The sequence below is a fragment of the Coffea eugenioides genome, chromosome 4 (assembly GCF_003713205.1).
Source record: "Coffea eugenioides isolate CCC68of chromosome 4, Ceug_1.0, whole genome shotgun sequence".
NCBI lineage: Eukaryota > Viridiplantae > Streptophyta > Magnoliopsida > Gentianales > Rubiaceae > Coffea > Coffea eugenioides.
Window position 1 is genome coordinate 4,981,470 of NC_040038.1, and position 24,322 is coordinate 5,005,791.

At 37.5% G+C, this 24,322-nt stretch overlaps 3 protein-coding genes across 3 annotated transcripts; 2 read left to right on the plus strand and 1 right to left on the minus strand.

Annotated features, from left to right (window-relative positions):
• Positions 1-6,114: 6,114 nt before the first annotated feature.
• Positions 6,115-9,281, minus strand: LOC113767957 (uncharacterized protein C17orf53 homolog). The gene is made up of 7 exons (XM_027312163.1): positions 8,819-9,281; positions 8,649-8,764; positions 8,179-8,241; positions 8,004-8,105; positions 7,838-7,903; positions 6,950-7,028; positions 6,115-6,811 (listed from the first exon to the last, which is right to left on the minus strand). The coding sequence occupies exons 1-7, from the start codon at positions 9,279-9,281 to the stop codon at positions 6,306-6,308; spliced, it is 1,395 nt and encodes a 464-aa protein (XP_027167964.1). The 3' UTR covers positions 6,115-6,305.
• Positions 9,282-12,138: 2,857 nt separating this feature from the next.
• Positions 12,139-14,436, plus strand: LOC113768792 (protein C2-DOMAIN ABA-RELATED 4-like). Its single transcript, XM_027313276.1, has 3 exons — positions 12,139-12,277; positions 13,234-13,329; positions 13,813-14,436. The coding sequence occupies exons 1-3, from the start codon at positions 12,167-12,169 to the stop codon at positions 14,098-14,100; spliced, it is 495 nt and encodes a 164-aa protein (XP_027169077.1). The 5' UTR covers positions 12,139-12,166; the 3' UTR covers positions 14,101-14,436.
• A 4,027-nt stretch (positions 14,437-18,463) lies between these two features.
• On the plus strand, positions 18,464-22,743 carry LOC113768376 (probable auxin efflux carrier component 1c). The gene is made up of 6 exons (XM_027312713.1): positions 18,464-19,899; positions 20,031-20,268; positions 20,444-20,529; positions 21,029-21,186; positions 22,252-22,328; positions 22,444-22,743. The coding sequence occupies exons 1-6, from the start codon at positions 18,717-18,719 to the stop codon at positions 22,508-22,510; spliced, it is 1,809 nt and encodes a 602-aa protein (XP_027168514.1). The 5' UTR covers positions 18,464-18,716; the 3' UTR covers positions 22,511-22,743.
• The last annotated feature ends 1,579 nt before the right edge of the window (positions 22,744-24,322 follow it).

The window sequence follows — 24,322 nt, forward strand, 5'->3', positions numbered from 1 at the left end:
TTTAGTAATGATACATGGAAGACCGGATGCACCCTGGCCCCTGCAGGAAGCTTCAGTCTATAAGCTACCTGCCCAATCCTTTCTTCAACCTGGAAAGGACCATAGTACTTAGCAGAAAGCTTCAAGCACTTGCGCACAGATATAGATTGTTGCCTATAAGGTTGTAACTTTAAGAATACCCAGTCCCCTACCACAAATTCTCGCTCAGTCCTGTGTTTATCAGCAAAGTTTTTCATCCTATTTTGAGCCTTGGATAAGTGTTCCTTGATGCTAGCAGTGATTCTGGCCCTGTCCTGTAATGCCTGAGTTGCAGCAGGTATCACTGAGTCCTGGTATGGTCCTAGAGGAAGAGGTGTTGGTTTATAGCCAAACAAGGCTTCGAATGGGGAAAGTTCCAAGCTGGTGTGGTAAGCAGAATTGTACCACCATTCTGCAGTAGGTATCCACTTGCTCCACTGGGATGGAAATTCACAAGTCATGCACCTCAGATAGGATTCCAGACATTGATTGAGCCTCTCACTTTGGCCATCTGTCTGGGGGTGGTAAGAAGAAGAGTATTTGAGCTGAATTCCCATTAGCTTGAACAATTCCTTCCAAAAGCAACTAGTGAACACTCTATCCCTGTCAGTGATGATTGATTCTGGCAACCCATGCAATCTGAAAACATTATCCAAGAACACTTGTGCGACCTGCCTAGCTGAGAAGGGATGTGTCAATAGCAAAAAATGTCCAAATTTGGTGAACCTGTCCACTACAACCAGTATAGTGTCATATCCCTGAGACTTGGGAAGCTTCTCAATAAAGTCCATAGCAATGTGGGACCAAGCCTTTTGAGGGATTGGTATGGGCTGAAGTAGGCCAGGATATGGGAGATGTTCAGACTTGTTTCTTTGGCACACATCACACTCTTGTACATAGGCAATAACATCCTTCTTGAGCTCAGGCCAGTAAAACATGGATTTGATCCTATGCCAGCAACTCTTCTGTCCTGAGTGCCCCCCTATTGCAGAATTATGTAGAGCTGAGACCAGTTTGCTTCTGATGTCATTTCCTGTCCCTACATACAGTTTCCCTTGGTATCTGAGTACTCCTTCTGCTAGTGTATAGGATGGTTGAGATGTAGAGTCTAGCAGTAGCTGGGACATAATCTCTTGGCAGTGAGGGTCACCTTCATAACTTTGAATCAGTTCCTCCATCCAACCTGGCTTAACAGCAGATAGGGCCAAACAGAAACTGGTATTGCTGTCCCTGGAGGCATCCGTCCCCTGTCTCCTTGAGAGTGCATCAGCAACCAGATTTTCAGCACCCTTTTTGTATTGGATTTCGTAGTCCAATCCCAGTAACTTAGTCAGCCACTTGTGTTGTAGAGCAGTATTGAGTTTCTGGTCCAGTAAGTACTTCAGAGACTGGTGATCTGTCCTGATGATGAAGTGATGTCCTACCAAATAATGCTTCCATTTAGTGACAGCCATTACTAGAGCAAGGAGTTCCTTTTCATACACAGATAACCCAAGATTTCTGGGAGATAGTGCCTTACTCAGAAATGCAATAGGATGGCCATCCTGCATCAATACAGCCCCTAAACCTCCACCACTGGCATCAGTCTCAATGATGAAAGGCCTACTGAATTCTGGCAGTTTAAGAACTGGTGCAGTGACCATTAATTCCTTTAATTTCTCAAAAGAATTCTGAGCACCTGCATTCCATATGAAACTATCCTTCCTCAAGAGTTCAGTCAAAGGCTTGCATATTTGTCCGTAACCTTGTATGAACCTCCTATAGTACCCAGTCAAACCCAAAAAACTCCTCAATTCCTTCACAGTCTGAGGTATAGGCCACTTCAAAATACAGTCAATCTTAGTTTGATCCATACTAACACCCTTTTCAGAAATAGTATGCCCCAAATAGTCTACTGTTTTCTGAGCAAAAGAGCACTTAGATTTCTTTGCATATAGTTGGTTCTGTCTCAGAGTATCAAGTACTATTTTCAGATGCTGCACATGTGACTCCAATGTAGGACTGTAAACCAATATATCATCAAAGAATACCAAAACGAATTTCCTCAAATATGGTTGGAATACCTGGTTCATCAGAGATTGAAAGGTGGCTGGCGCATTGGTAAGGCCAAAAGGCATCACCAAGAACTCATAGTGGCCACAATGAGTCTGAAATGCTGTCTTGTGAGTATCCTGAGTCTTGACACGAATCTGATGATATCCTGCTGTTAGATCCAGCTTTGATTTGAACACAGCTCCCGCCAGTTCATCTAATAATTCTTCTACATTTGGTATTGGATATTTATCCTTAATAGTCATTTCATTCAATTTTCTATAGTCTACACAGAACCTCCAAGTGCCTTCTTTCTTTTTAACTAGCAGCACTGGAGATGCAAAGGGGCTGGTGCTGTGTATAACTATTCCATGCTCCAACATTTCTGTAACCTGTTTTTCTATTTCTCCCTTTTGAGAGTGAGGGTAACGGTATGGTTTGAGCTTGACTGGTTGAGATCCTGGCTTCAGAGTAATTTCATGGTCAATGCTCCTTTTAGGAGGTAAGGAATCAGGGGTCTTGAAGACATCAGCATACTCACTGAGGATATTTTCCACTGCTCTGGGTATGGTATGGTCGTCTCCATCTTTATTTTGCTTCCATTCCATGGCTGCGCACATCTGCTTCTTATACTCAATGAAATATCTCAAATCCTTCCTTCTGATCAGGTCCATGTCACAGTTCTCTGCTTGTCCTTGTAAGTGTACTGTCTGTCCTTGGCTGAATAGAGAAATGCTTAGCTGATGAAAATCAAATGTGATTGGACTGAAGTGTACCATCCAATCCACTCCCAATATAATATCCCATCCTCCCAACTCCATTACTTTAAGATCAAACCTAAACTTGTACTGATTGACTTCCCACATTACACTTGGACAGATTGCATTACTGTTAACACAGGTGCCATTTCCCATGATCACAGAAAAGGGATTTGAAACCATTTGGTACTTGATATCCATGCCAATGACTAACTCACTGTTGATGTAGCTATCAGAGCTACCAGTATCTACTAAAATCAACACCTCCTCTCCATCCAGCTTCCCTGTCAGTGTAATAGTCTTTCTTTTTAAGGCCTCCGACAATGCATGCAGGGACATGTCCATTACTTGACCAGGGTGTCCAGTTTGGTCGTCTTGTTCTCCCAGTGCATCTTCGAACAGTGGTTCCTCCTCTTCTTCGCTGATCAGAAGGTTTAAGTGTCCTGGCTTACATTGGTGTCCAGGTCCATACTTGTCCCCACACTTAAAGCACAGTCCCAGGCTCCTTCTGTGCTGAATTTCTTGAGGTGAAATTCTCTTAGAATCCTGACGGTCAGTTTGTACATTCTTAAATCTGGTATTCCTGAAATTTCCAGTTGATGGTATCTGGTAAGTGTTGGTGCTGCCTGCTACAGGAGTAGTGCCTTTGGTCATGCCAAACTTATTTTCTGCAACATTTCTGTGGCCTTCTCTAACTCCTCTGATCTGGATTTTGATGTTGCGTTCCTGCCACAGCGAGATCTCAAAGGCCTCTGATAGTGTAGTCGGTCTCAGCATCTTCACCATAGGCTTAATTTCTTCTTTCAAGCCACTGATGAAACTGGAGGTAAAGTAGCTCTCATCCAAATTACTGTTCCTGGCCAGCATTAGTGGCTTTAGTTCCTCAAACCTCTCCTGGTACTCTTCCACACTCCCTTCCTGTTGTAGTTTGTTGAATTCCTCAATTATGTCCTTATAACCATTCTCATTGAATCGTTTACAGAGAATCTCCCCAAATTCTTCCCAGGATAGTCTAGGTTTCTCAATCCGAACCCCTTGGAACCACCTATCTGCCTTTCCCTTCAGATACATCTCTACAATGGCTATTTTCTGCTCATTCGGAATTTGGTAATTAATGAAGTACTTGTTACATTTTCGCAGCCACTCTCTCGGATTTTCTCCTGAGAATAGTTGTAAATCAAGTTTTGGGGGATTTGGCGCTTGAATTCTACCTTCATGCCTGAAAGCTCGCGTAACTTCTGCGTCCGGATACAATCTGAATTGCGGAGGGGGAGTCGGCAGCAACGGCGGTGCCTGTTCTGTTCTTCCCCTGGATTCTTCATCTGGCAGCTTGTCCCTTGCAGCAGTCACATTCAGCATTATTGAGCTGAATTTTTGTTCCAAGAAGGCGCCAAACTTCTGCTCCATTCCAGTCATCAAGCTTTCCATGCGCCTATTGTTCTCTTCCAATTCTTGACGAATCTCTCCTCTGAGCTGCTGCTGCGACGATTGTGAAGATTGAAGATTCTCCATGATTTCTTGTAGCTTAGCCTCCTGTTTCCTCACTTGTTCTTCCAAGGTCTTAAATCTGGTACTTTCTGCCATGATTGTGTCCAAGGATTCCGCTAGCTCTGATACCAATTTGTCACGGATTTGGATCAATGGTGGAAATTGTAGTAAATCAGAGAGGAAAAGGGGAAAAGCTGGGAGGAATTAGAGTGAGAGAGAGAGTAGAAGCGAGAGAGAGAGAGAGAGACTAGAGAGAGAAAAGAAACAAATTCAATTCTGATAGCTAAATCTGTTACAAGCTGTGGGTCCCATTTATTGTCAGAAACTAACTAATAGTAACTAACTGGTCAATTAGCCAAACGATGCCGTTTGGCTAAGTAATTGCCCTAAGCTCTTAAACGGTGCCGTTCCACCAAGTAATTGCCCCAATTCCTTAAACGGTGCCGTTCCAATAATGTCTTCATATCTGCTGGGCTGACAGTCTGCTTTCTTTCCCTAGGGTATGGCGACCTTCTTGGTTTGTTCAGGTTTTGAGTCTCGTTATTAACGTGTTCGGTGTGGAGTGGGACCTCCTCTCCCGGGCCGCAGGAGATTAGTCAGGCCCCGTAAGAATTGACCCGGACACACCCGTGTTGACAAAAAATAATAATAATAATAATGAGGTCCTTTTTTCAATTTTTTTTATTTGAGTAAAAGGTCTTGGACTAAGACCTTCTATTTATAATTCTTCTCATTTTACCATCCAATCCAACTCTCCTATTTGAAATAAATTTTTGAAAAAAATATTATGACACTTTTTTAATATGATTAAAAAATATACTGATGATGCAAATAAATCAATATATATATAAATAAATTGCAAATAATGTGCAATCCAAACAAAATAGTTACTCAAGAAGATTATAGGTGAAATTCTTTTGTAATAACAAGAGAAAAATGATATTAACATTTTTAAAAGAGCCTCAAACACTCCTATCCTTCCCATCCCAACGAGATGTTCAATATTGTAGTTATTTTCGTTTAGGCAATTTTGTCTAAGCTATTTAATCCAACTAAAGCCCCCTACTTAATACTAGTACATATTATATCAATTTCCCTTTTTGTCGAGCTTGGATTTGATACCGCAAAGTGATGCTATTGTGCATTGGCTATTGAAGTCTATGGCTCCATTTGGATTGAAAAATTTAACAAAGAATTTGAAGTTCATTTAGACCAATCTAATTATTTGGATTTCTTTATAGATTTTTGGGTTTGCAACACATCAACTATTAAAATATATTTTAATTACTAAAATAATTAATAATTTATAAATTTAAATACCTCATAAATAATGTAAGCAACAAAAGAAATTTGAAAGGATTTCAAGTCTTTCGTCAAATCCTCATCCCGATACACCTAGCAAAACCTCGATTTTCGCGATGAGACTCCGTTAGTTACATTTGTTTGACCCACATTCGTACTACCTAGTTCTCAGATTATGAGAGATGTTGTGGTTGATTTTTTATTCTTTTTTTTTTTTTTATTTTAGTCCTTCCTTGAACTGCCTTTCTGTTCCTCCTTTACCAAAACGCGTCTGGTAAATCTATCTTCAATAGCATATAACAGTTTCCGGAAACACAAACTTAATCCATTCATCGGTCTGTCTTAATATATAATAAGAAGAGCAATTAATAGCATAACTAATATATTGGAGTTCACACCAAGAAGACATTAACAAAATACTTTTAGTTGGCGATCCAATGCAAACAGGTGCTCAGTATCAGACGTAACCACTTTAAACCAATAAAACTAACCAATCTGTTTTTCCATGGCAATGCGTGAAGATATTCACCTTTATCTTTTGAACTCAGCCTTCGATTCTTGTAATGAACACTGCAGTCGCTTACCCGACAGAATATCAACAGAGCCTATACTGAAACATAAGCAAAAAACTTCTTATTTACACGTGTCCTCAGCGTATTTACCCATCTCCTTCAAATAGAAAGGAAAATGACAAAAACAAAAAAACCTTCAAATGTAAGAACCACCATCCTCATCATCACAAGCAAAAAGTTCCTCAAGCTGTTCATCAGTCCACTGCGGTAGGGTTGCTGAAGTTACTGGTTGCCTTTGCTTCTGCACTGTGTTGTCTTCTTGAATTTCTTGGACAACATGGTTCGTCATCAAGCTTTTCGCAACATCGTCATTATGTAGCCTCTCGTTTATATCAGCAACTTTCAGCCCTCTCTCATTATCAAGTGAAACCACTTCCTCATTGTACCCAGTTCTCTTGCTTGCTGCTTCCTCAGACAACCCTTGTGCAGCGTCTTGCCTTAGACTTGATGGTTCTTTGTCTACAAGTTTAGCTTTTAAGCCCAATCTGCTGCTGCATGTCAAACTCTGGTTAAGTACAATTCTACTCTCTATTTGATCATTGATGTGCAAACTCCCACTTGCATCAATGTTATGTTGCATCCTATCAGTCATCTCCCCTGAGGCTCCATTTTCTGGAGTTGACCTCTTCTCAGGTGATCCAGCTATTCCAAAGCACAAATAATCAAAAGATATAATGGGAAAAAGCAAGTAAGTAATCAACGATAATAAAACCATCAGACTAAGTTCATTCCAACAAACACAAGACCCTTCAGGGGCCGCAAGTAAATACACTGCCTTACCACCACCAGGCGCAACATGTTTGACAGAATAGGCTAGAGAGCTTTTCTCTGTCGGAGGGCCATTATCCTTGTTAACGACCTGTAAATGAAAACCTTTTCAACAAAGTAAACAAAGAAGCAGCTGGAAGCACTCATAAGTGCACAAAATAGAGTATGTTGAACGAAAGGCAATTACATCCCCTTTCCAATCCCAGCAGAAAAGGAAAATTTTTAAGGTTCTGTCTCTCAAGTAGGAAGAAGTTAAACAACAATGGGCCCACTCAAGCACATTAGCATGTTAAAGCATCAGTAACAGAATTCCTTGTACATCTACGAGGTCAACTGTTTGTAAGCCATAGAGGTGGTCATTACCAACTCAGGCCCCTACAGTGGAGCAAAATAGATAGTTTGGACATGAAGGTTTTCTGTTGACAAAAATGAATTCTGTTAAAGCCAGTTAATCATGCAATTGACAATTGAACTTAAAAACACTGCATTATTCTCCTATGGAATGAAAGATGAAGACCAATCATACCTCATAATTTCAAGAGACAAACCAGGTTATGTGCCACAAACTAAAACGAAGAACGCAAATCGGTGACTACATGAAACAACTGGATGCCAAACTAACTTAGCTCATTTATTTTACGTACTCCAGATATCCAAAACATGTATAAAGAACCCTTACTTCCTCGTATAACAATAACCAAATCAATTTTAAAAGGAAAAGTCATCAAAAGCATCACCAGTTAAGCATGCATAAAGAAAGCCATGATTTCAAGATTATTCAAGAGGGAAACAGACGATGCATATAACTGCAAGAATTGCGCACCTTTACTACATATATAATGCTTAAATTATCACTGATTTGAAATAAGGATGCGGGTTGGCATAGGAATGAATGCACACCTTTACCAGATTCCTTGGCATTATATTGAGATAATGCATCAGCTTTGAAGAGGAAAATATGGAAACCTGAAAATGTTTGAATTTGAAACCTTAAAGAGACATTTCACTACAAAATTACTTATCCATTGGGACAATCTTCTACTTTACCGAAAGAGTAGCACACAACCTTCTGAAGTATCAACACTGATCCAATAACAAAATCCTTTGCAAAGTGGCTCTCACTTAAGACTTTCTGATGAACAGAAGCACAAATGGTACCTGTTGGATCCTAAACTTGAAGCAAATACATTAGTAAAACTACATATCCCAATTGTATTACAAGCTTCTTATCAAATCCATACCTTCAGAGTGACCATTAAACCGCCAAGACTACTTTGTGTGCAGGACTTGATGACTGCCACAACCTAATTACACATAAATAGTAAGCCCGATAAAAATTTGCCTCATTTGGCAAAAGGGTATACTGACAAGCACAATAATACAACACAGGCATCGGGTTAATGATACAACACTGGGATTGGCAATCAACAAGCAGAAGTGTAAATTATTGATCCTCCCCTAAATCAACCGCCAATCCACCTTTTCCCCATCTCTCCTCCTCTTTTGCTAGCCATTTCTTTGTTCAGGTTCCAACTACAGGAGTATTCTTGTTTTGCCAAATTCTGACCAGTTTATCATTTGATCACGACAGTGCATTACACTCTAGCATGTACATTCATGATTCAATACATTTCTTTACAATATCTTTTTTTTTTCTTTCAAATTTTTGTATAACTTCCCATTATTATGGAAGCCGATAATAGTAAAGTACCTGATCAACCTTGCCATTACTTGCACATTGATGGATAGAATTCAAGGGTACACTAGGTACAACACCATCCACTGTGCCTATACACAGAATTTGCCAATTAATTACACCAGCCAGTACTAAGCCACTTACTAATTAAGAATAAATAAATCACAAGAATTAAAGGATTATACCGATGAATTGAAGGGCTGACAGCCAAGGATCGCTGCTGAAATCGTCGTCGAATTCGGGAGCATTTTCGACGGCTCTCCTTATATACTCCTGAGTAGGGATTGGATTAGAGTCACTGGTTTGAGAAGAGAACAAATGTTCTTTCTCTCTATCACGATTTTTCTGAAGCATCGCTGATTGTACAGCTCCGGCTGGTCCAGGAATGATGAGTCGTCGTTGAGGGGAAATAGGGCGAGAGAATTGTTGTCGTTGCTGTTCTTGGTGCTGCTGTTGTTCTGTTTCTTCTTCGATTACTAGGGTTTGGGGACGGTTAGAGCAGGGTCGGAGGGTTGGTTGGGATAGCGAGGTGGAGGTTGTGGTTGCGGCGGCAGAAATGGAGGTCTGGCGGTGGTGGCGCTTGCAAGGGCGGAGGAGGGAGGGGATGTCGGAATCGTCCAAGTCAAGCGCTTCTTCCCATGGCTCCATTCGGTTAGTTGGGTGGTTTCTTGGGGGGATTTTGTATTTTTGGAGGGAAAAATACAGGTAAAGATTGGAGACTTTTTCGGTTGCAGACTGCAACGGAGAATGGGTCTTGGCCCAATTCTTCTACAAAAAAATTTGGACAGGAAAAGCCCATCTTTCATTTATGTGGAAACAAATCACGCTCATTGACAAATTGGACAAGAATACAAAAGAAAAAAGTAATTATCATCTGCCAATTAGCGTTTAGTTTTTGCATGTATGACGACATGTATCTAATCCTTAGAACTATTTGATGCGACTCTTGTTTTATGCTTATTGTCTAAAGTGAATGTAACAAAACATATTCTATTGTTTTGCTTTTTGTTTGCCCTTAAAAAAAGTGAAATGATAAAGATCACAACAACTTGGGTAATGCACATAAGAATTTTACTTACTTTTTTTTTTTTTGGAGGTCTAGATATAAATGAATCAATTTACGTAGGTGATGAATATTGGTACGATACATGAACTACTTTTTTGGCTCGTTTCACTTTTTCTTTTTTATCTTGCCCAAAATGGCTTTTTTGCTTAAATTTTGCTATTTGTGTTTGTTTATTAGAAAATTAATCGAAATGGGAAACAAATTGCATCTAATTTTTCCTTTTGCGACGCTAGATTTTCCAACCAATTAGTCAGCTGGCAAAAAATGACAAGGATCGAGAAAAAATATCAACATAAATATAAATGAACACATCTGATGTAGATGTCTTCGGTTCAAATCCTCCTTTTCCCTTTCGATTTCTTAAAAGTTATCTCTCTCCTATTGAAAAAAAAATTTTAAAAAAAACTATCTGAAGTGTTGAGCAGCTTAATAAATTTGGCTAACAACTTCATAAAATTAGGGTTTTGCGAGAGGAAAAATGGAAGTCAAAAAAATGACAAAAAAATTTTACGTCAAAATTTTTTACAATATATGTGGGGCCCACAAAAATTTATTCTATAGTTACACGTTGTTGAAAGTGAATCATACCGTGTGCATATAAAATCACATCTCATTCATTTTGCACAAAATCGCTCCAAACAGTTTTCTTGATGACTATTCGGCCCCTTGTCTATATTTACTCCAACCATCCGGATGGGACGGAAATTTTGACCATCCGCAGAAAAGATGAACCTCCTTAATATTAGATTCCAAAACCGAAAAAAAAAAAAAAGGGGAACCAATCCGTAGTTGCCCAAGGCAGATAGTTTCCGGCACATTTTCGATCTCAAATAAAAGTCGTGGCCGAGTTACATCAAATGGTGATAGAGACTCTAGGGGACATAGAGAAGAGTTTAGATTTATGAAACACTCCTCCATGTATCCATCCATGTCCTCCATGTATTGAGGACCTCAAGAGAATGAAAAGAATTTGGGAATTGTCCCTCACATGGACAAGACCCCTCAAGAGGAAAAAACACAGTACTACTATCTCAAGTATTGTATTGAGCGGCTTAAATAAATTTGGCTAACAACTTCATAAATTGATCCGTGCAGATATTTACTAATCGACTGTATTAACAAGTAAGAAACGTAGAGCATACAACATGGAAATTATCTTTTCAGGTTCTAAAACAATTAATATTAGCAACAGTACAGCATAACCCTCCTCGGTGAATTGCCACCCCATATGGATATGGGTGGTGTGGCATTGGAAAAAAAAAAGTCCTTAGCTGAATAAGTAATTATCTATTTGCCTCCAATAATTGTGGCTGATTGAACAGCAAATCCAGCAATTAGCCCAAAACTCAATAATGAAAAGAAAGACGGAATAGTTTCAGTTGATACGGGAGATAAAAGGGAGTAAATCCGTGAAACAAGTTACTAGAATATGGCAGCCACGTTGCATTTTTGGCATGCATATCTGAGAGTCAATGCTCATAAATAAATGCGGAATGCACACGTAATAAATATTGACCATTAATCACCTTAATTACCGGTTCTCAAATCTGCTTATAAATTTTTTTTTAAGAACTAATCTCTTTCCCAGTCTGAAATCCTAAATTCGTATCCCAAAACCAAAAGCAGAAGAATTTTCTCATTTTGGTGCTGGGTATTTTGCACACTCTTGATTGCCTCTCTTCGGACAACCTTCTCAAAAGATCATTTTGGCATTTCCCCTCCCAAATTCGTATAAATTATTTGTTACGAGTAAGTATCTACAGATAGAAATATATTTGTTCTCTTGATTCATTTCTGTTATTGCTCATTTGGCTTAGATTTTGTGCGTTATGCCTTTTGATTTTTGCATAAAGATGGATGGATGGATAGATAGATACAGAAGCTGGAATTACAAAGACAAGCGTTACAAGAATATATTCATAACACCAAGTTTATATGAAGATTTTAAAAAAAAAAAAATGTCCATATCAAGGAAGAGTGCAAGACCCTTTTCATTTTTATGTTTTAAAATAGTGTTGATAGTGTGCTGTATATAAAGATTAATCAAGGTGCTTTATTATGCATATTTGATTATTTGCACCATATTCCAATTTGTTCTGATTGGCAAATTTGTTTGCTGAAATTAATTAACAAGGTGCCTGGATATATATTAGTTATGTAAAGTGGATGAAGATGTATAATAGTTATGTGAGATTATTCAATGGTTTTTATAGCATGCACCAAAAGTAACAGTTGTGTTAATTACCTATTTAATTATCAATTCGTGATAAATGTCATTATTTATTTATTTTTTTTGTTTAATTTGTGGTTTCAGACAAGGACAGAGTTTGACCTGACAAAAGAGTGCAGGCGTACTAGGTAGGAAAAAGTTTGGTTGTAGTATAATAAAAGGGAGGGGAAAAGGCTACAAATAAAAATGGATTCACCAACATCACCAGCCTTAGCAAAACCTCCTGCGAAATCAAGTATGGATAACTTGTTGGGTCTGCTCAGAATTCGAGTCAAGAGAGGTGTCAATCTTGCTGTCAGAGATGTTCGCACCAGTGATCCTTATGTTGTTGTCAAGATGGGTAAACAGGTCCTTCCTCATTCTCTATCTGTGATTTCAGGACTTCGTTTTCATGGTCTAAACTGCTTGCTGTGGTTGACTTGCATTATTGATTCATTTTTTCGTTCCCCCTCTTGTGATCATTTCAATTGACTTGATGCATGGATTCTGACATTAAGATATGGTTTGATGCTCTCTTGATCTTAACATGTTTGCAAAATTCCCTGAAATATAGTGAGGATATGGCCTTAATCTTTGAAGGACAGAGGGGAATGGGTTTACCTAATTTATAAGGGTAGTGTTAATACTGCAGAGCTTTTCATTTGTTTTTTTCGATATGAAGTCATGCTTGTTTCTGTTGGATTTTACTATTTAGATATACGTCTAGTTGCAATTCTGTAGCTCAAACTCTGATCTGATTCTTGAATAAATGAAAGGTGATCTAACTGTTCATGATTGCTGAAGAAACAAATACTTGTTACTCAGTCAAAGTGCGTTTAGAGATTGTTGGAATCAAGGGCTGTTGCGCACTGCCCTGCAATAAACATGTGTTTCTGGGATGCACGTAGTTGTCACTGATGCCATTAAATTTTGCTTAGCAGTGGTGGCGTCTATACCTTTGGCCTTGTTTCCACACCAAGTCTCTCATTTTGTAGAATGCATTCATTAACTAAAGGGCACTTTGGTTTATCTGTGAAAACAATGTGAAAATCTACATCCATAGTGTCCGGGTTTTTTTGCCACTATTGAAGTGTCTTTCCTGTAGACCGCCTCAGATATAAGTCATGCTGAGGCCTTATATGTAACATGTATGAACTTCATAATCCGGCTTTAGATTTTGTATGTGCTCAAAAACTTCAAGTCCCGTACGGTTGCAGAAATGTGCTCTTGCTTTCATGCCATATGGACTCTTTTTATTGCTACGATGGAGTAGTGCTCGCTGCTTTAAATTTCTAATGCCGGATGAATGTTACAATTTGCTGCAGAAATTGAAGACCCGTGTCATTAATAAGGATGTCAATCCTGAGTGGAATGAAGATTTGACTCTTTCAGTCTCTGATCCAAATATTCCAGTCAAGCTGGTGAGTACTAGAATTTGTTTCTCTGAGCATCAAGAAGAAAATATTGCTGCTTCCTGCTTTTGTGTTACGGCATGTACGCACCTCTATAGTTCCAACTTTCCTAACTATTGTGGCTACAGTATTACTAGATGAATGAATGATAGGAAAACCTTCCAGTGGAAGAACAATTTTATCCCTCCATGTAAGAATGATTCAGATGATGCCTTTCATCTACATTCAGAGATGTGTATTGTCCTCTGCGGATTAGTCTGTGTTTTACAGTCTCTATTAGATTTTCTGCGAGCCTTTGATACCTAAGTGACTAAGTTGAATTCCTACTTTTGACCCTAAGATGCTCTTAACTCGGCATATGTTGAAGTGGAAGATTTACATTCCAGTTGACAGAATGCAAAACTAAACATACCAATTGTGGTTTGTCATCTTTGTATTGATAAAACCGATCGAAATCGGTATTTAACAGTCATCCTGATTACATGATTTCAGACTGTATATGATCATGACATGTTCAGCAAGGATGACAAAATGGGAGAAGCGGAATTTGACATCAAAGCATTTATAGAAGCTTTGAAGATGAAGCTAAATGGCCTCCCAAATGGCACCATAGTGTCTAGGGTGATCCCGCTGAGGACAAACTGCCTGTCTGAAGAGAGCTGTGTAATCTGGAAAGATGGCAAGATTACTCAAGATATGTGTCTGAGATTAAGAAATGTCGAATGTGGTGAAGTCGAAATCCAGCTTCAGTGGATTGATCTTCCCGGCAAAGGGTTATAGAACTTACGCATGCTTCAATTCGGTGCATCCACCATTCTCTGTGGATTATATGCCCGGTATCAGCTTGCTGCAGTATCAGTTTGGAGATGCGTTTGGTTTCCTGGCCGTGTTTGATATGTTAATCTCGTGGTCTGTCTACCTATCTGTACAAGAATTGTAGCTCAGTCACTGAAAAATTTTGTTGGTTTTTCTTTTCTTTTCTACATTTTTTTTTTTGCCCTTTTGCTGCTAGACTAGAGGCATCTGGTGATTGTAACTACTGGAATCTTTTGATGCCTTTGCACTTGATGCGGACATTGTCCTGAATCTGCGGATAATATATACTAATCTGGTCCACCGTGTTTAGACATAGTATTTTTTTGTAAGACAATTGGTCTTTGTCGCCAGCATCTTGGAGTAGTACCATTTGATGTGCATCTTACTCAATTACCTTTCGGCTCTTTGGTTTCCTAAGGAAATAAGTTGATCAATTTCCTTTTACTTGTATCAGAATTGTTGAAAGTCATAATAGTCTGATTGGATCCAAGGTCACATTGTGGACTCTACTCGTCCCATTTATATCGTAACATTGGACAAAGCTTTTCTTTTGTTCTATGCGCTGCCAGGAGATCTTAAAGGCAGGAAAGCCCAGATCAAACCTGTCTTATGTACCCGGATCTGGGTTCTCATCTGATTTTCTGAGCTTGACAGAGAACCAAACCAAATTAGGAGCATGACTGGTTTGCGATTCAACCGGTCAAATTAGTCGGTTCGGTCTAGGTTTAAGAATTTGATTTGTGGTACATAACACAATAAAGTTGTTGTACATTCTATAAGGATATGATAGTTTATGCAGGGTGATACAACATGCTTAGCAATTAATTAATGGGAGATGGAAGTTAAATAGTTTCCTTAACTTAATAATTCTAGCCGTATCCAATGGTAATAGATAATCCGTGTATATAAAATTAATTTTTATAAAAAGGAAAAAATACAACCGCACGTACTGTCAAGCCAAAGGACAAAAAATTTAGCCCTTCAAGGCTTCAAACTTCTTTACTATAAGAATTTTTTTTGTTTTTAAAAAGGCGGTCACAAAACCGTTCTTTGTTTAATGAAAGAGCACGAAATTCTGTGAGTAGAAATATCTTTTTAGAAATCAAAGGGGAACCAGAATTCAAAGGATGAGGGTGGCTGAAAAGATAGCTAAGAGACAAATTAGGACTTCAATTAATCAAATGCATGCACCCTTTTATACTCCTTGAAAACATAACCCTTTAATCTCATATCTATTGCAAATTGTGCAAATTAAACATGATGTTTGGATGTTTTGAACTCCAAGAGAGTTGTGACCACTGACACGCCAATCTTTGCTCCCTTCTTTCACTCACCATTTGCCACCCCCCCCATCATTCATTCCAACGCATGCTTCTCTGAGTTTTTATCACTTCTAGGACACAATTTTAGCATATCTTTGAATGTCACCTTTCCCCGATGTGCTTGCCTAGATTTTCTTATCTTGATCCGCCAATCAGGTTTTACCATCTTACATACATTTGTACCAAAACTAATCCAAACATTAACAGCAGAATAAAATAGTTTACCGATAAGATAATTGAATAATGTGTCGATATCTTTTACATGTCAAGAAGATTAAGAGCCCGTTTGGATTGCTATTTTCTGAAATTTTTATAAAAATAAAAAAATATGTTGTAGCGATTTGATATGTGAGAGATAAAAAGATTATTCAGAAATGTGATCGCGAAAAAAAGTAAAAAGTTTTCAGAATAAAATTGCAATCCAAACTAACTTCTCTAGTCTTCTAAGCTACTAAGAAAACTTAAATACTACATGCCATGACATCGAATAGCTTCGGTGAGCAACTAGCAATAACCCTCTTCGATTGCCAACCTTCACATTATATTTCAGCTAATCATTTTCCATGTACTACTATCGAATTGTAACTTGTCCAACTAATATATTAAATCTCACATGAGTTCTTTATAAAATGAGAAAAAAAAAAAGAAGAGAGAGAGGGTATCACCATCAACTTTTGAATGGTATCTTAGCAGTCACCAACTTAGGTTGATCCTCGTACGGATTCATCAATGATGATACATTTGCAGGAACCTAGTTAATGCGGAGGATTCAAGAAGAGTCACAGTAGTGTTTCTTTTGTTCTTTTAAAACCATAGAAGTGTTAGCACACTTTTGCCTTTACACCTTTAAAAGAGAATATGAATAAAAGTGTCTGAAAAGTAGGTTAGAAAGAAAATAAAGACAAATGATGATGGCTTCTGATTTGCAATAACCCTCATTTATCACAAGAAGAAGAAAAGAACATTTACGTACGAATTTGATGCAGTCAAGATTTTGGATGTTTTTTCATGGAGTGCAGTTGAGAATTGGTAATGAGTAAACATTATGCTGATCGAGAGTGCAAACTGTTCTGAGCAGCTTTCATCATATTTTTCATCTCTTTTTCAAGTTTGACCACTGTAATTTTCCAACCGCGGAAGAGAATCGTGCCTAAGCTGTTATTTTATTGTTAGGAAAAATCGAAGCATGAAAATCTAAGTAAGCAGAAAATAATTATAATGTTGATGATAGTTTTATCGCATGTAGTGCTGCCCAGCTAGCTGGCGTGGGAAGGAAAAAGGGCAAGAAGATAATTGGAGTTAGAATTATGTTGAGAAATTGTCTCATATATCTAGTCTTCTTTCTCCGATCAATCCCCGCTTGAGCCATCCCCATTATATATAGGAATCTCCTACAAGATTCCTTTTTTTCTTTTTCTTTTGGTTAATGATATGAAATTTATGTGTAAAATGCATGAGTGATTATCGAGAAATTCATATACTCTAGCAACACTTGCATTTAGCGACTGTGTCTGGACAGAGAATTATTGAAATATTATTTTAAATAATTATTGTAGCACTTTTTGTGATGTAATAGAAAATAGTAATTAAAAAAATATATTTATGATACGAGTAAAATTATATTTGAAATTTTTTTAATCTAAACATGAGGTCTGAATAAAAAATCAAAGCAATCTTTCTTATTTGCCTTCTTTTATTTATACAATGTAGACTTTTTTGGTTGGGAAAGGCAACACAAATCTACGTAATTACAATTTAAAAAAGAAGCAAAAAAAGGGAATAATGTGAAGAAAAGAAGAACATATATAAGCCCGTCAAACAGCTCACAAGCCAAAAATCGAATCCAAGAAGAAGAAAGTAAAGTAAGAGATTCGAAAAGCTCTCAAAACATGTACTCTCAGACATACCACCTCCAACCAAATTGCTTTTTCACTTCTCTCCACCAGTAATTTATGAATATATATATATATATATATATACACACATACACACACATATATACCAACTTACTCTATAGCTATATACAAAAAGTTTTTCAAGTACTTTTCTTTCAACTACCAGTTTTCTGGTCTAATTTGCCTGCGCAAAGAAACTAAAGGTGAGATTTTAGGTTTAAGTGGGATGTTAATGTTAGGCCATACTTGGATTGCTTGTTTCCGTCGGAAAATATTGTCGTTTTCCGTGATCATATTTCCCTATCACCTTTTTCCCTTACATATATCAAATCGCTACAATAATTTTTCCATGAAAAATGACGGAAAATGCAATCCAAACACAACTTTAATATGCCTTTCGAGGAAAAAGAAGCACTTAATGAATCTACATAATTGTTGCTTATGTAAATCCCTAGTCCTAGCAGTCCACTTTGTGTAATACTACTCTATACATAATGAATAATGTGTAATGATTTATAAAGTAATTATGAATGTGTGATCAAACCCTAAAGAAATAAGACTCTCTTTTATTTTATTAATATTGGCTTGTTCTCGATTACTTATTTTAACTAGCTAGATTCTGATTTTAAATAACTATTTTTTGTGATGTTTTCAATTGCTTTGTATGTTAACTATATATTTTTGAATAACTAAAAAAAATTAAAATCAATAGCCAATAAAATACAAGCTTTTTACAAGCTATGTATGTTTCCATACTCCCTTTCTTGTTTAATAATAATATTAAGACTTGATATGGTGACATCATTCGGAATTCTTTGCTCCTCATGATCCCTAGTGTTTCCCTTCTTACAGTTACTCTCTTTTACTTTTTTTTTTTAAAAAAAAAAATACTTTATAGCACTAGCACTAGGATTACTTTAACCCCCATCTCTTGCAAATAAAAACATAGCTCAAAACAAAGAGTCTTTTTATTTTATATATATATAATTAGCTCAAAACAAAGAGAGTTAAAAGGCATAAGCGTCCAAATTCCAAAATAAAAATCAGATAAAACCCCACCCACCACAACCCCTCTGCTTGGGAGACTGCAAGTGCAAGCTTGGTCGCAACTCTCAAAGCTGCATTCTGTATCGAAAGTGCCAAAAATATTTCTCCTTTCTGTATACTACCCACAACCCCATAAACCGAAACACATGCTCCTCCTCTTCTTTCTCCATTCCCTCTCAAACCTTCTCCATTTCCTCCTCCACCCCACACTCCTCATTCAGCTTTTCTTCGGTTTTCCTCCCTTTTCCCCTCCTTGTATGATTTCTTGATCTGGGCTACAGCCATTCAAGAGAATTAATCACTTGCAGCTAAAAAGATGATCACTTTAGTAGATTTCTACCATGTTATGACTGCAGTTGTTCCGCTCTATGTGGCCATGATTTTAGCTTATGGCTCAGTGAAATGGTGGAAGATTTTCACTCCTGATCAGTGCTCAGGCATAAACAGATTTGTTGCACTTTTTGCAGTCCCTCTTCTTTCCTTCCACTTCATCTCCACCAACAATCCCTACACCATGAACCTCAGGTTCATTGCTGCTGACACACTTCAAAAGATCATCGTTTTCGCAGTTTTAGCTGTTTGGACTAAAGTCAGCAAAAGGGGCTGTTTGGAATGGACTATAACACTTTTTTCACTATCAACCCTACCCAATACTCTTGTCATGGGCATTCCTTTGCTCAAGGGAATGTACGGAGAGTTTTCCGGGAGTTTGATGGTGCAAATAGTTGTACTTCAGTGCATCATTTGGTACACTCTGATGCTCTTCATGTTCGAGTACAGAGGGGCAAAAATGTTGATTTCTGAGCAGTTTCCAGATACTGCAGGCTCAATTGTTTCAATTCATGTTGATTCTGATGTCATGTCACTTGATGGAAGGCAGCCTCTCGAGACAGAAGCTGAGATTAAAGAAGATGGGAAGTTACATATTACTGTGAGAAAATCAAATGCTTCCAGGTCAGATATCTTCTCGAGAAGGTCACAGGGCTTATCATCAACCACTCCAAGACCATCAAACTTGACCAATGCTGAGATATACTCTTTACAGTCTTCCCGAAATCCAACACCAAGAGGGTCCAGCTTTAACCACACAGATTTTTATTCTATGGTAGCTGGCGGAAGGAACTCGAACTTTGGTGCAAATGATGTTTATGGGCTTTCTGCATCAAGGGGGCCAACTCCAAGGCCTTCAAACTATGAGGAAGAAAGCGGTAATAACATGAATAAGTCCAGGTTCCACTACCCTGCTGCACCGGGGAACACTGCTCATTATCCAGCTCCTAATCCTGGAATGTTTTCACCTACTGGCTCAAAAGTAATGGGGGCTAACGCAGCAGCCAAGAAGCCTAATGGACAACACAAGGAAGAAGGTGCCAAGGATCTCCACATGTTTGTTTGGAGTTCAAGTGCTTCTCCTGTTTCAGACGTCTTTGGTGGCCATGACTACGGAGCTTTGGACCAACCTTCCAAAGAAGTTAGAGTTGCAGTGTCTCCAGGAAAAGGTAAATTCAAATTCTCCTCCCAAGTCCTCGATACTTTTTTTTTTTTTTTGGGAAGAAAACGTTAGTATTTGTTGTTTTGAATGCTAATTTAGTTATTTAAATATATATTGTGATCATAATTGGATTTTCAGTGGAGGGTCATAGAGATAATCAAGAAGATTACATGGAAAGAGAAGATTTCGGCTTTGGAAACAAAGGTATGGATAACAACAATGATGATGAGAAAATGGGAGATAAACAAGTCAAAGCAATGCCTCCAACAAGCGTGATGACAAGGCTGATATTAATTATGGTATGGAGGAAACTCATCAGGAACCCAAACACTTACTCCAGCTTAATTGGGATCATATGGGCTCTTGTTTCATACAGGTTTGTGTCACTATCAACTCCTCATTCTTCGCGGGGTTCACCCAAATCTTGAACAACCAATTGTTTTTATTGTGGTATATAATACTAGTGCTAAATTTACTTTTCACATTGTAAAGCTAACTAACGTGTTCTTTTGGCTGTTATTCTTGTGAAATGTTTTCTCCATTGCTTTCAGGTGGAATGTTGAGATGCCTGCAATCGTAGCAAAGTCCATTGCTATCCTGTCTGATGCTGGACTTGGCATGGCCATGTTTAGTCTAGGTTAGTACTACTGCTACTACTATCACCACTCAAATTCTTCAATCTTCTTAATCAAGTTAGCTACTGGTACCGATTTTTTCCTTTGCCCATTCGGGATAATGATTAGTAAATATTAACTTTAGACTAACAAAAATTGGTTTTAAAATCAGAAAGCACGCTAAAGCAAAGCGAAACCAACAGTATGGTCATCATAGCATGTCTGCTTCTTTAGACAACTTTTTCTCTGGCAAAATTGTTCAGTACTCAATATTCATTCTCCCCTCAAATCCCTTTTTTAAGCGTGCCATGATTGTAACCATCCAGAGAGAGATCATAGAAGCAGTACTAACAGTACTAGTAGTAGCAGTAATGGTGTGCTTTGTAGTGGTAGTGATGATGAAAGGTCTATGAAAGACGTTTTCTCTTTTGTTGTGGCTGAGTAGCAAGGCTGTGAGAGACTGACAAAGTTTTTTGAGTCGGTGGTGGTAGTAGTGATGGAAGGCAAATTGATTGATGACAGGTCTGTTCATGGCTTTGCAACCGAGGATCATAGCATGTGGGAATTCCATTGCAGCTTTTGCAATGGCCGTGAGATTCCTTACAGGTCCAGCTGTCATGGCAGCTGCTTCCATTGCTGTTGGGCTTCGTGGAGTTCTCTTACATGTTGCTATTGTACAGGTCATCTCACAATCTCCACCCTCTCCTTTTTCTTTTACTGCTACTATCCTTTTTTTTTTTGCCCTTTCCCTTTCTTTCTTTACGATATTGTATATATGTATGAATTTTGTCCCATGTAGTAGTAGTATCTCCTACTAGTACATATGTACATGTTTATTTAAACTTGTTGTTCTGCTAAATTTCTCCCCAAAAAATATAAGAACACACGTGTCTTTTTGTCACCTAAGTTGCAACTTGACTAATGAAAACTGGAAAGGACCAATCATCAAGCTTACTAATTTCAACATAAATAAAAGGATTAATCTTTTCTACATTAACAATGTATACAACTATCAACGTTAGATGAATGACAACTGTATCATGAATTCAATTATAACAGTGTATACACTATCAGTGTATATAATATTTACTCTAAATAAAAATCCCCTTTGCCTTACAAATAAAATGTGCTGCTACAACTATTTTTCTCTCTTAATTTCATCTATACAACAAAAGGCTGAATACCATAAGATCCTTGCAACTAGCTAGGCTACTGTGGCAACATGTTAGTGAGTTTGTAAATTGGAAATTGACATTATTAATTGTTGCTCGACTTACATTTAGAACAAAGAGGTATCACAAATTGAGGCTACTAATTTGTGCACAAAAGTATGTGCAATTAACTCTCTAGTTCGAAGGGTTGCATTTGCACTCGACCCTTTTGATATTTAATGCTGCTAGTATATATGAATGAAGTGATCAAATGAGGGTTGAGGACATCTTTTTAAAAAATTGGTAGCACATGTCAATCAACACATGAATCCAACTTAGTCATTCTTGAATAAAATATTTCTTGATTGTTGGGAGACTAGAAGCACAATTAATAATAGTGGAATAGTAACAAAGTTTGCATTTTTATAATGAATTCAAAAAGGATGTTTGAGACAATAATTTTTTTTTTTCTATATTATTCCTACAATATTCTGATTTTATTTCAATGGTCAGAACGCAAACAAGTAGTATTCAAGTACTAACAAGATTATTGCCATTTTTGGGTTTGGATGATTGGCGTGCAAAAAATAACAGGCAGCACTACCTCAAGGAATTGTTCCTTTTGTCTTCGCTAAGGAGTACAACGTACACCCTGATATTCTTAGCACAGCGTAAGCATAAATTTTTTTATTTTTTTATTTTTAGAGCATAAAACATTGTCCAATTGTTTTGACATTATGGATTTCTGAATATTCTTATTTATTTCCTGGATGATTACAATTGCAGCGTCATATTTGGGATGTTGATTGCTTTGCCTATAACACTTGTATACTACATTTTGATGGGGCTATGAAGCAAAGGACGTTGATTTAGCTTATTTTATTTGAAGATCCTTCAAGAGCTAATGACAGATGCAGTAGATTTATTAGCTCAATTAGTTTAGCAGTTCTAAAATATTGAACAGCATGGATGGATGGATGGAGTCCAGAGAAGAAAAACCCACTTTGTAGACAATGGATTATCTCTTGTAGCAAATTAAGTTGTAAAATCTTCATGTTTGTAGACAATTATTCAGAAGGAAAAGAATTCTCCAGTTTAGTATGCTAACATAAGAATTCTCTCATCATTAATTTTTGCACTTATGATTGCTCAAGGGAAGTAATACTACAAACACTTGGAATAAATTTTTTTAAAAAAAAAAATGCCTCTAGTTGACATCAAGATTGAAGAACAAAGAATTTCAGGTTTAACTTCTGAAACACGAAATTAATGTAATTCTACTATTGGCTAATTTCGTATAAACAAATGAAAAAACTCCAAGAAAATCTCTCGTTCAAGAAGAAGAAATGGTAAAAATAAAAAATTCTTCTTTGACAAAAAGAACGGTTGATGTGACAATGGCCCCCTCATTTCTGCAATATTCCACTCCTGACTGCGGCAATTTTATGCCTTCAAGGTTCGAGAAGCTGGCAATCATATAGTTCGCATGGTATACTGAGTTGTGAAAAAGTTGGATCGCAGGAATGATTTCACATTCCACAAAACTGACTTCTCAAAGAAAAAATGAATGATTTCATCAAGAGGGTGAAAACAATTGTTGGACAAATGAAGGTTCCTTCTCTTTAAAGATATGCCCTTTTTTTTTTTGGGGGGGGGGGGGGGGCGCTAGAATGTTGAGGGGCATTTCAATTGAAATTATCAAGAGTTAGTTAGCTATAAGCCTATACTGCAATTCTTGTTTTGGTCTTTGAACTAAAATTTGAGACACTTTGCTTCCTAAAGTCTTAACTCGTCTCACTTTAATTCAATCGTTAATGGAACCTACAAAACTAATTTATAAAATGATTTCAACTCCCCTTCATGGAATAGGTAAACCAATAGTAACTTTTTTCGTGCATTGCATTAATAATAGTTTGATCCATCTCATACAATTAGCTATTTTTCACATTGACCTCTTAAGATATTCCCCAATTTTGAAATACTTTTTACGTCCCTGGAGTAGGAAGATGCATTCACATCACAAGCATGCAAAGGCTTCATTGAAAAAAGAGAAGAGAAAAAAAAAAGGGTGGTTGATGTTACAAAAGCATTTTAACTATTTAAGCATTTTTAGATTTCACCTTTTTCATCACTTAACAAGCAATTCAACATATTGGGATTTAAACGTTTTGTTTCCCATGCGTGCCATTACGACTTTTGGTGGCCAGAGAAAAAAAAATATAGAAAGAAAGATAGAAAGAATTCCAATCCTTTCGTGCCAGCCATTTTGGAAGCAAAAATATTCTATTAGGTATTGCCTCGTTATCACGCAAATCCTGTCCACCAGGAGTAAGCAGAAGAAGCATAAAAATGTAAGAAAAAACATGATGCATATGTTCTTCAGCTAATTTCATGGTTGGCTACTACGTACACAAATTCTAGGCCTTACAAAATCAAGCAGGAAACTGTTAATTTGCTTAAGGATTGTCTTAGAAGTCATGTACTAATAGTAGACACGTACTAGCTAGCAGACTTCTATGTTAATGAAATGCAGCATCGAAATGAATGTTACAGCATTTGTTTCTGTTCTGATAAAATGAATGTCATGTAGTCACAACCATATTGTTGGAAGAATTCAATTCAATTAGCTAGTGAAGTGATCGCACCTTGATTGGACTGCTTTTGA